This window comes from Lates calcarifer, linkage group LG24, assembly GCF_001640805.2.
Source record: "Lates calcarifer isolate ASB-BC8 linkage group LG24, TLL_Latcal_v3, whole genome shotgun sequence".
NCBI classification, from domain to species: Eukaryota; Metazoa; Chordata; class Actinopteri; family Centropomidae; genus Lates; species Lates calcarifer.
This window is the reverse complement of record NC_066856.1, coordinates 7,552,852-7,568,023: the sequence shown is the minus strand read 5'-3', so window position 1 is coordinate 7,568,023 and position 15,172 is coordinate 7,552,852. Positions and strand designations below refer to the sequence as shown.

The window sequence follows — 15,172 nt, the reverse complement described above, 5'->3', positions numbered from 1 at the left end:
AGAATCAGTCACCTTTGTTTTTGTCTTTCACGCTCATATCACATTTTATGTTAGTGTTGAATACAGTGAAAACAAAGTTGCTGTCCAGTATAGGTCAAGTTGCAAGAGACAGAGGAAGTCTGCTCTTTCTGGGTTTCTGGTTTGGGGAGTTTGAAGAGCCGTGTTATAAGTCTCTGCTATTAAACTTTAGATAACTGAGAATATTACTGGAATTGGACAAAGGCATCCTGTGGTGACTCAGTCAGTCATTGGAAACTTCATTGCCCACTCCTTTATGCTGACTGTCAAACAGCAATGTCTTTTCTGATTGTCAGTAAAAAAATATTTTTTTCTACATCAAGTTCATGTCTATCCACGTGCTTTTGCATGCACAAAGAAAACAGATTAGAAAAAGACGATATATGACATACGATATGGCAAAGATATGATTTAGGCAGCAAAGCAGCATCACAGTGCATTGTCATCACCCACATTTCATGACTCAGCCTAAAAAAAGAATAAAATGAAACATATTACATAACATAAAAACATTACATTTATTCAAAACCAGTCAATTTTTGCACCATTTGGATGGAAACATAACTAACCCCTCAGACCAGCTCCAGCTTCTTATCACATGTCTCACAGGCTATTATATATACTGTATTTATCACACACTATGTGTTTTATAGGTTTATAACTTAATTTCTTTGTGGCAAGTGTTCTGAATATAACATTTACACAAACAAAATATAAATCACAAGTGGCAAAACTGGCACCACAAAATAAGCAGCTCTTATTGGGTAGTGTGAATATGCACTATAGTTGTTGACTTGTCTGCCTTTATTGGAAGATCACAAAGATTGTTCCATGTTTGTGACACCTCTATTTGGCCTTTACCATAGTCTTTCATTATCTCTCATTCTCCGCTAACAGTAACTCTGGCTGGAAAGAAGTGCTAGTTATTGATATTGTGCATGTAAGAACAGAGAATTGATATTTTCATTAGAGAGATGAACTGGAGGACAGCCAGACTATTTAGGTAAATCACAGATATGATTCAAAAGGCGATCCACGAAGCTACTACCATTATGCAAATTTGTGTTTGAAAAAAGGGTTTCATAACCTCAGAGCTATTTGCGTAGAAATTGTTCAAACTCTCTGTTAACGATGTAGAAGGATTTAACATGTGAATTTCACAGTCAATTTATGACACCATTGAGGAGTCATACGGCTGCTCCTTGTTTAATAAGTATTTCAGCCTGACTGTTCAACTTAGAGTAAGGACAGGGTGTGAAAACCTCATGCAGATATTTAATATGAGCACGAAAGCATCACAGTGAGCTTTTTGGGGTAGTGGCCTAGTGGGCCAGTGGTGCTCCTATGCAAACACACTTACTCACAATTTTATGCGTCCAAGCACCAATTCCCTCAGACTTCTATAAAGGCAATCCTTGTGTGGAATATATAACATGATTTAATGCACCATGCATTTTTTTGCCCCACAACCTGCGAAATACAAGTAAAGCAATTTAGATTGGAGTGAAATATTCAAGGCCTGTAATGAGAATGATTTGGGGTTAAGAAAGCTGCTTGGTGGCCCTGGAGCCATTGGATTCCCATAAACTCTGTGGAGCAGACTTGATACCCATAGGTCAGTGATTGCTAATAAGAAGTCAATGAGACATGGGCTCAGGTTATTTTCCTTTGGATCTACTCCTCCAAACTTGCCCGGTCTTTTAGGCCACTGACCTTGGAGTATTTAGAAGGTATTGTCTTTGAAATTCCAGGTACTTTTGAGCTTGTAGACTTTCTCATTAGTTCTTTTGAACACGGCAAACATATGGCGGTCGTATTTAAGAGATTGCCTGCCATGACCTTTTGCAGCATGCTAATTAGGCCCCAGAGCACCGCAGGCCATGGAGAGGTGCACTGAGAAACCCAGCAGTCTCTTTCCCAGTTCTCTCTCTCTGCCTCTGTACTCCTGTCTCATCTTGGCTCTGCCTTATCTGGCAGCAGCCGCTGCCCCTGCCCTTCAACAGTGTGGGTTTCAAAATTAACATTTCGCTTCATGTGCTTCTAATAACCACTAACCTGAACCTGTACAATTCCCCTCTTCCCTTCTCCGTTACCCCCACCCCCACCAACTCCCAACTCCTCTTTCTCTCATTCTTTCTCTTCTCACACTTTACACAGGAGATGAACGTGCCCAAAATTACTTTGACCCATCATCGGCACAGCAGATAGACCCAAGACATTGCAGGATGGCTGGGGTCAGCACTGAAGATGAGCTGGAATTAAGTATGCCATTCTCTGTCATAATAGTTCTCCTCGGTTCATTAAAGTGAGGTGAGAGAGATCACTAGTAGCAGACCGCGATTTGAGACGGCAGGACAGTCTATGTAAATACACCAAGTGATGGCATCGCTAGATTGGCTGCCCAACTTTCTGTCATTGTCGAAGGTCACGTATCATTGGTCAGTTTTCATTTCACCATGGCGTTTTCTCTCCCCTGTCAAGTGACACACGTAGAACCATATCAATAGTTTGCAGCCCCCTCCTAAAGTAGGCCTATTAAAAGTGAGCTCTTGGGAGCCAAGTAATATGCATGTTATAATGAAACATGGCTATTAATGGAGAAGCCATTTCACCTGTATCTTTTGGATATCATTGCCGTGTAATATCAAAGGATTCACCAAACCAAATCTCATCACATGATGACAGGCTGGCTAACAGGCATGTTAATGCTCCTATTTCATTACTCCTCTGCATACACTTGATTTTCACCCCTCTCCAGCCACAACTAATATCTCTGGTTTGCATGTTAAGATGTGGTTTAGATTGACTTGTATGATAAGTAGGAAGTAATTTTGAAGCGCAAAAATGCATGTAATTTTCCAGCACCATTGATGGTATACTCATTTTATAATTGTTTTATCTTGTAGCAATATTGAATGCAGATGAAAACAGACTGTATCAAAGAATGGCTGCTTTGCTGGATGAGAACGACACCCTCATAGACATACCTGGTATGTATTCTCATATTACTGTACTGCTGTATCTTGATCATTTGGAAGCAGTTGGTTTGTTGGCCCTAAACAAAACAGCAAATATTTTAAAACTTCAATTAAGCACAGTACTTTACATTACATTACCTTAATTTGGAATAATACAAAATAACATTTTGGGATATTATAACATTAATTTAATCATTTGTGATCACTATATATCCTAACTTTATTTTCCTGTCTAGATCATATGTGTAAATACACAAAAACCAAAAAAAAAAAAAAAAAAAAAAAGTGATGTGAAGTATCAATTTTCCAATCAGGTAACAGGACTAACTGCCAGTTACTGTTGTTAAGCTGTTAAGCGTTAATTCTGTTATCACACTTTAGAACCATGTTTGTGCTTTGATTTACATTGATAATAATACAGTTTTTTTCCAACATGATACCAAATCACCAAAGTTTCCAAATTTGAAACCGTTACCACAGTATTAAGAGTGATGCCATTGAGGACTACAGTCTTTAGGTACAGTATATTTAAGAAAAGCTCGACAGTGAAATCATAAACAACCCAAACAAAAATAAGATGCTACATTTCCACGCCGAAAGCATCACTAACATAGAACAAAGAATAAGACTAGAAACGAACCCTCGCTGTAGTCGGTGCTTTCCAAGCACGACCATTGTCTGGCAGTAGGCGTGCCTTTTCTCATTAGCTCAGTTTCATTTAAATATGTAGCCAACCAGGCAACATTGAGGTGGTTTAAGCTTAGCATTGTTCTGGGTGAAGACAGTCGCAGCCAGATCCCGTTGACATAACGCACATTTCCCTTGTAATTCCAGTGCACAATTGATGGGTTTAGGCCCGCTTCAACACGGTGGAATTTAGCCGACTCGTATTATTTGTCATTGTCTTGGATTTAGCTGTACCACCGAGATTAGCAGCCCCATCCATTGTCTTGGAATGTTCATGAAATCCCACAGAAAAAGTAAAGAGGATCTTGGATTAACAGTCCCTCCATGCAATAGGCTGAGAGACAGGGAGGGAATGAGAGAGAGAGCTCCTACTTCTTCTGTACTGTTGAAGTCCAACTGCCGAGACTGCCAGTTAGCACTTCACCAAGCTACAACAGAATTCAAGACAATCACCTTATGCTGTTGTATGCCTCCCACTGGTGTAGGCTGCAAGTCTTCTTTGCAGTAGTAGAACCAGCTCATTGTATGTCAGTATTCATCCGGACATTCTGTGACTGCTTCTCAGGCTTTTGTTTTTGCTTTTACAGCCTGCCACAAAGCAACATACACGTCTCACAAGAAAAGAGCATGAATAAGACAGCGTATTAATGAAATGGACAGTGGCCAGCGCTGTAGACATTTTTTCAGAAAGAAAATCCTGGAGAAATCCCTTGTCTATCTGTCTAGGATCTTCAGTTCCTCCTTTTTATCTCGATAAATTCTATTGCTTTGGCTTGAAGATGAAAGACCACAGAACTAGCATTCTATTCATTCTAGTTCTCTATAAGGCGTTAGGTACTGATATCATCTTCTATGTGAAAAGCATGGTGATGACAGCTTTGGCTGTTACACATATTGGACTGCACACGATGAATACACAGATGAGCTGGGCGGTCCTATATGCTCACTATGCAAGTTATGTAGGGCCCAACAAATTATGCAAGCGTCCCACCTCAATCTCATGTTAAAGTAGGTGTTGATGTATACAACTTTAAGGAGAGGATTAAACAGAACAATCCCTCTTGTCGGGAAAAGCATGAGAGTGAACTGTGGAAACAGCAACAAGGTAAACTTGTGTTCATTCCTCTCCAACTTTGAGGTCAGCAAATAACAGTCATGTTAAGCTGATGTGCTGGCTTGCAGTGCATCTCTCTCTAGTCTGTCTGTAGTATTAATTTAGCTGGACAGAGCGTATGTGTCTTGGTGGCTTGCCAGCCACTTCCAGGGCTGTATTCTGTGACTTTGTGCCTGATCAGTCGGTGTTTATAAACTGCAGTTTGGAAAAGATAACTGTGTTGCATGTTAACAGGCGTTCATATACGTTTGCACGGAGTGAAACTCACGCTTTCCAGCAGCAAACCTCTGTTCAGTCGGGATCAGTCCACAAATATGAAGCCAAATATCCCAGATACAGCCGCTAGATCCTGCGGTGGTGACTTCATTTGGTGCCAGAGTCTGTGCAGTAGTGATCAGGTAGTGGAGCAGAGGTATCAAGATCCTGCCTGTACACCCACCAAACCCACTTGCAAGTGAGTCATAATTGTCAGTCATGATGTCACATCCTCTTTACACATCAAACACACACGATCAAACATACATCAACGCGATAAGAACCTAAAATTGCAGAAACCACCTTTGGGAAAAATGTATTTGACATACACTTAGTTTTTTAGTATGGCAATGGCAAATAGTTTACACTTTGCAGAATTTTGCTTAGGGCCCCAGGGAGGTCAGGACCAGTTCTGGCTCAAAGAATACCTAAATGCTTTTTATCCCCAAGACACTACAGCAAAACTGTGAAGACACACAGCAAGCATGTTAGCTACAGTAGCTGATGCTTCTCTGCTTTCAGCAATAAATTCTAGGTTACTAACTAGAAACTAGTTCACATACCATGCAGAGGAAAACTTTAATGGTGTTCACAGTCCGTTGGGGAGGTTGATGATCTAAAACAGAACTTTCTTGTAGAAAATAACTATTTGAAGAAAATAAAATATTTTATTTATATTTATTTTTTTAACATAAAATTAGCTTAGAAGCCAACACCACCTAAAAACACAGAAAATGTAACATGTCTCTTTCTTTATCCAATCCAGCCTCCTAAAAATCCAGTTTCTGTACAGCTAAATTGCAACAACAAATACATTTTGTTGAAAATGTAATTGCAACTAGAATATATCAAGGTGAGGAACATGTTGCTAATTTAGGTATTTAGCAAGCTGTAAATATGTTGATAATGAACATATCAGTAAAATGCACACAGACAATGTATTTGTTTATTGCCACAGAATCCGATCTGGCAGTTCAATATCCATTTGTGGTGTCTACAACATTATTGAACTTTTTTCTGGTTATGTTTAGGCATTCACAGCACTTGTGGTTAGGGAACGATTGTGGTCTGGTTTATTACAGAAAAAGTTGACAGTGACTTCAGACACAATGTGTTCATTTAGATTTAACCAAAACCACCATCTTTCCCAAGCCTAAGTATCCCAGTCTCTGCTATGACTGGGTAGCAGTATACAAAAAGATAATACATTTTCATGAGAATCCTTGCATAGATTAGATATGTGTGCTCTCTTCTGCAACCTTGTCTACCCTGTTCTACATATGCTCTAAGTGCTTTGGCAAAAAAATAATAAGAGCAAAGAAGGCTAATGTGGTCCCTCTACAGTATCATGCCCATGTAGAACTACAGTTCTGTCTCAGTTTGCGTATGTTAAAGACAGGATTTGAGGCGAAAAAATGCCTTAAGAGTGTGTGTGAATGTGTTATGATGGTTTTGTAAACGTTCATATTGAGTAAGTTATCGGAATATGTTGTGCATTCATGTCTTCACATACTGTAGATATACAAATATGTATTTGTCTGTTTCTGGATGTGGCAAGTATACGCATCCACCAGCATGTGTATACATGATATGATGTTTATGTGTGCTGATTCATGTGTGTGTGTGTGTGTGTGTGTGTGTGTGTGTGTGTGTGTGTCTGGTTGTGTGTCTGTGCATGCCCACTGATGCGTATCTCTCCAGGTACGCTGCAAGCCTCCAGGGATGAGGAGGTGTTGGAGGTGAAGACGGGTGATCCGGTGCTTCAGCGGCGACTGCTGCTCCACGGTGGTGGTCATGCCTCGGGCTCCAGGCCCTCCCAGGCCCATACCATTGCCAAAACCCAGGATGAAGCTAGTACTGGGCTGGGAGGAGAAGCTGGACTCGAAGCAGGGAGGATGGTAATGGGCAGAGAGAGCACTGTAAAAAGTAATGCTATCCCTTTATTTGGTTTTATATATGATTTCTTGAGTGGCAAGGCATTGTGTCTGTATAGTATTACACTATTAAGTACAGTATGATATTCTAAAATTTATTTTCTTTGCACATACATGATATAAAGTTAATCATCAAAGCGAACAAGGAATCTTTCCAGAAGGTTATATACCTTTATGAAATTCTGGACAGTATTATTCCCACATTTATTTATTTATTTTTTCAAGGGACAAAAAGAATTATGCATAATACTGCAGTTATTTTTGATAAACATTTGAAGATTTTTGATGCCACACTACTACTTCTTGCAGTGAGGATAGCTGAGGAGGTGATCCCCCACTACGCCCAGCAGCTGAGGGAGCGTGTGCAGCCTGACATGATCACGCTTGGCAGCCTTTCACTGCAGCAGGTCAGGGCTACAAAGAGGAATATCTGTGTCATCAGCCCATACTCACCAGCACATCAGCCATGTCCATTATGCTGTGTATCAGTGGCTTTGGCTTAATGGACACAGAGTGTGTTCATGTGTGCGTGCACATTTATCTTTTTTTTTTTTGTCTGTTCAGAAGCGTATGTGTACTGTATATGTGTGTGTTACTTACTTTGCTTGCTAATTTTCTTTCTCTTTCTTTCCATATTTGCTCCTTTGCTCTACTTTTTGCCCCTAACCTTTTTTCTCCCCCCATTACCTTTTCTAAAAGTTCTGCATTTCATTTTCAGTGCACAGGCTCTGAATCTCGGCTGAATGCACTCATGTGAAATTGTTTTTTGTTGAACATGCATTCAAGGTATTTCAGAGGTTCTATAACTCATTCATTACCATCTCAAAATCAGTGCATGGATTTCAACTCTATAATCTATGTTACATATGACAGTCACATAATTAATTTATTTGTGGAGACAGTTATTTTTCTGTCTTTGAACTTTTTTTGTTTTGCATTATTATGCATTTCCTTGGTTCTTTTTCTCATATTATGGTCTTTTCAGGAAAAATAGAGCATGACTACGTATTTTTTTTCTTCAACTGGGGAGTAGGGATTTTGTGAACTAGAATTAAGATATGAATCCTCTTTCAAAACAAGTGTTTGTATTCCATCAGTCAGAAAAAGAAATGGTAGTGAATACAAGAACATGGGGTTTCCATTGTGTTGGCAAATCTAGAATGCAATGAAGCTCAAACATTAACGCGTATGTAAACAGAATACAGAACTTCTCACTGTATTTTTAGTTATAATCTCTCTTGAAAGGAGAGTAGGAGTACTAAATTATATGAATAGAAAGTAACCGTAATTGGGAAAAAATTGTTCAACAATGTCTTACCATCAATTGGAAGCCACAGCAACAGTTGACTCATCCTCCCTTACTGGATAATCAGTAGCATCTACTGTGTACTGTATCAGCATTGGGATCAGCGTTATCTTATTCTGCTACAATATGTGTGCGCTCTCCTACTGTTTCCACACCCACCTCCCATTGAAAACACATTATCCACCAGAGATTTCACATCTATTTTAAAAATAATAGTGTTTTTCTTCTTTTTCTATTCTGCCATACAAAGCCTCTACAGAGCGAGACGCTGTCACTTAGCAGTGTCGGTGCATCTGAATGGGGAGAGTGAATGTGCTGACTGAATGTAAAACCGGCAGAAATACTCATCAAACGCTACATGTCTTTAGGGTCTGGCTCAGTATAGATTGCCTGCAGATTGCAGTTGCTCCTTGTGCTTAATTCTGCCATTATGGTGCACTGCACTGTTTCATAGAGTGGCATCCAAAGAAAGTGCGCATGAGTATTTACATGTATTTTCAGCAAGTGGCTCAGAAGGAACCACTTGAAGGGGAGAGAGTGGGCAAAGAGAAAGAAGAGACTAATGGCCGTCTTAACTGGGAATGTTAAGGTAAAGATCCGTGTGCTCTAGGTACAGTATACTGTATGAGGAATGTGTAAATGCTAAAAGCTATTTGCAAGTCATTTCACGAGCTTAACACATCAATCCAATCAAATTCTTTCTCATTCCATTTCTCCACAGCAACAACAACAACAACAAAAAATGCTCACAAACTTAGTCTGAGAGTATGTCATTACAGTCAGTCAGAGAAATTAATATCTTACATTATAATTGAGAGTGATGTGGTTTAAATTGAAACTGTCAATTAGCTGATAATGTTAATGATGGTTAACACATTAACTCTGTCTGTTAACGTATCCACCAATATTTCAAAGGAGCTCCATTCACAAAGAGACTCTGATGAAGCAGGAGGAGAAGCACCACCACCCCGGCTGAACACGCTGCTTCAGTGGTAAGTCCAGCCCATTTCAGATTTCATTCCATATGTACAATTGATGTCACATGACTGTAATCATTACTTGTGTGAAAACCATTTGTATTCCCACTGACATTCGAGAAGGAATGTAATTCATATATCCTCTGCATGGTTTCTCCTGTCGGCAGGAATTGCATTGTGGGTAGTTTTGCTCGGGGGCACAGAAATCTGTCCATGTCACTGGGCTTGGAGGCGCATCAATTCTTGGTCCATCCACTTTAGAGATCACACATCACATCTCATAGCTAGAGCCCCGCAGGCAATTCGCTTAGCATGTTTTAAGTTTTTAGTAATTATGGACTACCATGCTGGCTGACATGATAAAATCAAGAAACTACTGTACACATCAGTATCTTCTCTTGTGTTTGGTTGTTTTATGGGTGGGTGGTAGTCAGGCACCAGCCCTGTCAGATGAATGTGGTTCGGAGTTTGGCAAGATGACCTCCTCTCGACAGCCTTGAACCCTGTAAATTCCTTCTGATATCAATGGTGGGTGGCTATTAGACATGGGAGACTTTCTTTGCATCACCTAGGGCTACATCTGCCTGAAATTGAATGAGAAATTATTTCACTTTTTCTCTCCCCAAGCCTATGTAAGAAGAAAAAAAAAAAGAAAGACAAGAGACGTGGCGCTGACTTGTGGTTTTTGTAACAAATGTGTAATTCATTTGTTTCCACTGTTTCTGATTTAATGGAGGTCGAGTAATTGCATTAGGAAGCACACTGTGCCTTGTTGTGAACTGATGAAAGCACATGTAATACTTTTGATAGGCGAACAGAGAGGAGGGAGAAAAAGGAAAGAAAGACCCAGTGCCTGCCTTTGATGCAGAGCATTTATTTGCTGAATTATCCTTCCTTTTACAAGCATCTTATCCCCAGTCACAGGCAGGCCAGGGCCCCTGTGATATTGCTTTATTTTGAGGAATTAAGAGAGGTGGCGAGGAGACAGAGCAAAGCAACCGCTTATTACATTACTACTGATAAGATTGAAAGGCCGAGAAAGAGAGACAGAGAAAGAGAGGGTGTGTGTGTGTGTGTGTTTGTGTGTGCATGCATGTGTGTGTGTGTTTGTGTGGATGAGCGTGGGGGGTGGGGTGGTGTATTGTGGTGTTATTAGATTGAGTTGATACAGAGTGGAACAACAGAGAGTCCAAAATGCAGGTGGCTGTTAACAGGGTTAGCTTCCCGTGTTTGTTTGTGTTGTGTACATGTGTGTGTGTGCGTGTGTGCATGTAGCAGTGGAACCATCGAAAGCCCGTCACTCAGAGCGCTGGGGGAAGGCCAAGAGGAAGCGGTGGCCAAATTTGACCAGATGATAGAGCTCCCAGAATCCTCCTCTTCAGCATCACAGCCCATGTGGCAGGTGAGGTCTGTTAGCTGGTGTGACTGTGTACTGACACATTCATATGAAACAGAAAGCACACAAATAGGAAGTGACATATCCCTTAATCTCTGAAAGGGTTGATTCACAGGAGAAGATATTGGTCCTGAAGTGTTTACGAATCTTTAGAAAAGGCAGGGTTGTTTGTTCAAAAACAGCCAAATGATGAAATTATGTGAAATCCTGTGATGAATGGGACCTGTTAGAAAATGGGAAAATTATCTCCCTTGTTATCTAGTTTTTATTTTAATTCCTTCATTCCTTTCATTACACCAGTGGGTACTGTATGTGCATGCCTACACAAAGACACACACACTGAGCACATACAACACTGAGCAAAAGGCTTCCCTATACAATATGCTAACTATCCAATCACATTATTTTTATACAGTATATATAGAAATGTTTTCCTGCTTTGTGTGGATGGTGTCTGTGTTTTCATGAATCTAAGTAGGAGGAAAAAGGAATATTTGGAGGTGAACAAGGGGAACAGAAAGAGAGGAGAGAAAAGAGAACCAAGTGGGAAAGAAGGAAGCAGCAGCTTTAGCGGTAGCATCTCCAGCTGTGGGAGGAGTGTGCTGTTGTGTTGCATCTGGGGATGAGGCTGCCATGCCACCGTGCTGGCTTAAAGATGTAATGAATCTTCAGTCGGGGGCTTTCCTTCCAGGGTGACAACTGGCTTTGAGGAAGGTTGTAAATGCAGGGGAGATTGTGGTATAATTCCTCAGACTGGCATTTGTGCCCCCCAGTCACCATTCGATTATCTCCCAAATTGCTGTGTTTCACTGAGATAAAGATTTTTTATGGCTTGCTGACTTGAAACAACCGGCGCAGGCAGAATAAGGGGCAAAAGAGGGAGAGGGAAGAGAGAAAGAGAGAGAGAGAAACCAATGGCCAAACCTGCCACGCATAGTAATTTCCTTTGGTAAATGACAAAATCTTTGTTTATATGACATTTCCCTAAAATTACTGCAGCGAGATGAATCTGAAATATAAAATGTCACATTTGGCATGCAAAACTATGAAAATATATTTCTGTGCAAAATTCATGGAGGCATTTAATTTAGAATGTGTTTAATAACTAAGGCAGCCTGCATCAGTAATCCTGCCTGGAGGTCCCAAAAAGATTGTCATATTTATTCTCTCCTTTCTTCACCCCCCTCCTTCATTCCGAAGCCAAAAAATTTTAAGGGTAAATGTTCATTGTTAATTAAGATTTACTAATTAAAATGAAAATAATTAACGAGAAAGCTTAATCTCTGAATATTAGCCCATACTTAGAAAGAAAGGAAGTTTTTGTATGTGGCATTTCCTGTCTCTATTAAGAGTACATTTTGTGTGATCAGTCAATGTGTGGAAAGCCCTGAAAAGATATTTCAGCGAGAGGACGGCCGCTTGCCAGCAAAACCACGGAGGATCCCTCGCTCAAGCCTTTGATCTCATCTGTAGGAGTGCTGTAATGTTATGGCACTTTAGGCACAACTCAGGCTTGGGGCAAACAAACCACCTCTGATATGGAAAATTGGCTCACTTCACCTTTTACCTTCGCCTTGCTGTCTTGACTGTCTCTTACGATGCCTATGCAAGCATGTGGGCTAGATAATAACAATACCTCTTAAAGACATACAGTACATAGTTCAGATTGGACACCGGTGTGACGTTATTGTTTTTCATTTCTTTGCTTCTTTCTTCTCCTTCCTCCTCCTCCTTCTCTTTTTTTTCCAAGCATGCACACATCTCTTTCCAGTGAGGGGGTTTGAAGGCCTGCATCACCTCCTCCCAGATCTGAGATGTGTGGGCTAAACTGCTTTGCCACCAGTTATACTAATTTCACTTTTGCCTTAAATGTTTTGGTTGTTTTGGCATGCAAAGATGCTCACAGTGGGGAGATTGAGGGCATTACTGCAGGGCTCAGCACACACCTTCTCCCCTCTCACAGACTGGCAGAGTAATGGGCTCCGCCAGCCGCTGCTAGGTAAATGCGTGTGCGGTGTGTCTGTGACAGGGATAGGAACGCTCTCAGGATGTTTGGTGACAACGCTGCGCCAAAAATATACTGTAAAACAAACATTGGACACAGTGTGTGAGTGTTTGTGTGTGTATGTGAGCACATAACCCCTGAGTGCTACTATGTCATCGATTGGAATCGAGGGCTTTAATTGCCAGACACTCAAAATTTGCCCTGGGGAGTTGGTCAACACAGTGTAAATTTGAGTACATAAAATAAATGGCCATTAAGAGATGCAACTTGGATAATCAGAGAACAGTAAATGCCTGTACTTAAGAAAATAAGTGATAGGAGAGGAGAGGATGGGATAGGATGGGATGGGATGCGCTAATATAGGATGCTGGTTTAGAAAAGGGCAAGAAGGCAGAGAATGGCATGGCATGGAATAGCATCAGAATCTATATCAGATCTTGTGGCAACACTTTGGTCACCTCTGTCCATCCATCTACAGTATGTTGTCTATTCTAAAGCATGGGACAGGCAGATTGCCAAATAACAGACCAACATTGCTGTTGAAGTCACACGTAAATAGTGACAAGGACCAGGCTCTGCTTAAGCCAGATTGACTTTTCATTCAGCATTATTCAACAGATGCCATAGGGGACAAAAGACTGAATATGTAACATGAATATGTATGAACGTGTAAAAATATGAAACTGTATTTACTGTATATTGGTCTTTGATTATGTTTCATAAAAAAACTAAACAGTCTATGCAGCTTACCCTATTACTCATCCTAAGCCTTAAAAACATGTCACCAATACAAACAAGCAAATAAGCAAGTGGGTTAATGTATCTTGACAATATTGTGTCCTAGAAATTACATTTATATACAACTATACTGCGACAGAGAATCTTGTTATCTATTAACATGAGGAATATGTTGTTAATTTAGGTAATTAGTTGAAAATACTTTGATGCTGAACAAATCAGTAAAATGTGCATAGACAACATTTTTGTTTTCTGCCAAAATATCTTGTAGTAGTGACTCCAGCATTATTAAACCATGTTATGGTTTTGTTATAAGGCACTCACTTGTTTAAGGTGGTCTGGTTTAATAGAGAAAAAGTCCACAATGGCAAAAAGAGAAAAAAAGAGATAAAATATTGTAATCAAGTAATTTATTGTACACTTTGTGCATTACAGGTGAACCAGAGAACAACCCAACAGCCTGTGGAGTTGTATTTGTGCTGCCTTAGAGCAACCCGAGACAAACTACCCAGGGGCCTCTACATTGTCAGAGTGGCCCTTAACAGTCGTCTAGGGGGTCCAGCCCTACCTTGGCGCAGTAAGAAAGAGCAGCAACAATGGAACGTGTCCACTGAGCCGATCGAGCATCAGGGCCGCTTCTATGACACTGACCTGCACATTAACCAGAACCTGTTCATGGTGAGGAATTTTTGTTGAAGTGCTGGACAAAAGCATTAAAAAAATTACATAGAAAATCATGAATCACAATACTGTAGCGTGTGAGTGTTTTATGCTAAAAGACATAGGACATAATAAATACTTAACTAGATTAATTTAAATGAACTAGTTACATTTTTTAGATAAATTAATGAGCCATAACTTCAGTTTGACAAAGTACAGATGAGATAATAAATAATAAAAAAAAGCAAAAAAAAAAGCATTGACCTTTATATTTAAGATTTCAGAACTGAGAGAGACACTAGTAGGATTTTTATTCAAGAAGGAAAGAACACAATCAGGTTGTGATTTGTGACTGTGTAATTTTATTAAATAAAAACCCCTTTATTTATGCGATGCTTGGAGAAACTGCTTTGAATATTTGTTTTTTTTTTCCCCTTTCTTTTTCAGCAAAAGATTTGAATAAATATAAACGTGTCATCTGAAAGCAATTGTGACATTGAGGGACACAGAAATAAAACACTCTCACATCCCATGACATGGACAAAGCCTTTGATGTGAAATTCAATGGAAAATTTTAGTAAAATGTGATTTTAAAAACAAACAGTACCCTCAAATAAAAGCAAACAATAAAACATGCTGTGCTAATACGACAGAACCTACCACACTGCATGTTTAGTTTTTGTTTTGTTTTTTTTGCCACAGTATTTCCAATCCCTCTTCCTCTTTCTGTTTCCCATGGTTTCATCAGTTGCAGTGAGGATGGAGCAGATTCTAGATTGAAAGGGTTATGAGAAGTTATATTGCTGTAAAAGATGGCATATGAAAATATGCCACACACAGCCTCTAGGTTTTTCTCCGGGAATCTCCATATGAATAAAACAACAACTTTTCAAACATGACATTTAATCCATGCATGTAAATCAAACCCAAGATCAATTATTCATTTATATAAGGAAGTAATGTTTTATTGGAATGAAAATGAAGTACAAATGCAGTGAAAAATTTAGTGTCTTTTCTACGTGTCTTTGTGCATTTGTAACTTAGTTGAGCTGGATCAGGGATGAGGGCGGGGGGTTGCTTGGCAAAAGGAGAAAAAGATAAGTT

At 39.8% G+C, this 15,172-nt stretch overlaps 1 protein-coding gene across 1 annotated transcript in view; it reads left to right on the top strand.

The window, feature by feature from the left end:
* ofcc1 (orofacial cleft 1 candidate 1) overlaps nt 1-15,172 on the top strand; it is an 86,637-nt gene that overhangs the window by 13,808 nt on the left and 57,657 nt on the right. Inside the window, 7 exon segments of the mRNA XM_051066929.1 lie at nt 2,176-2,280; nt 2,925-3,008; nt 6,754-6,978; nt 7,296-7,393; nt 8,794-8,875; nt 10,541-10,671; nt 13,844-14,086. Of these exon segments, the coding sequence (XP_050922886.1) occupies nt 2,176-2,280; nt 2,925-3,008; nt 6,754-6,978; nt 7,296-7,393; nt 8,794-8,875; nt 10,541-10,671; nt 13,844-14,086 (968 nt within the window).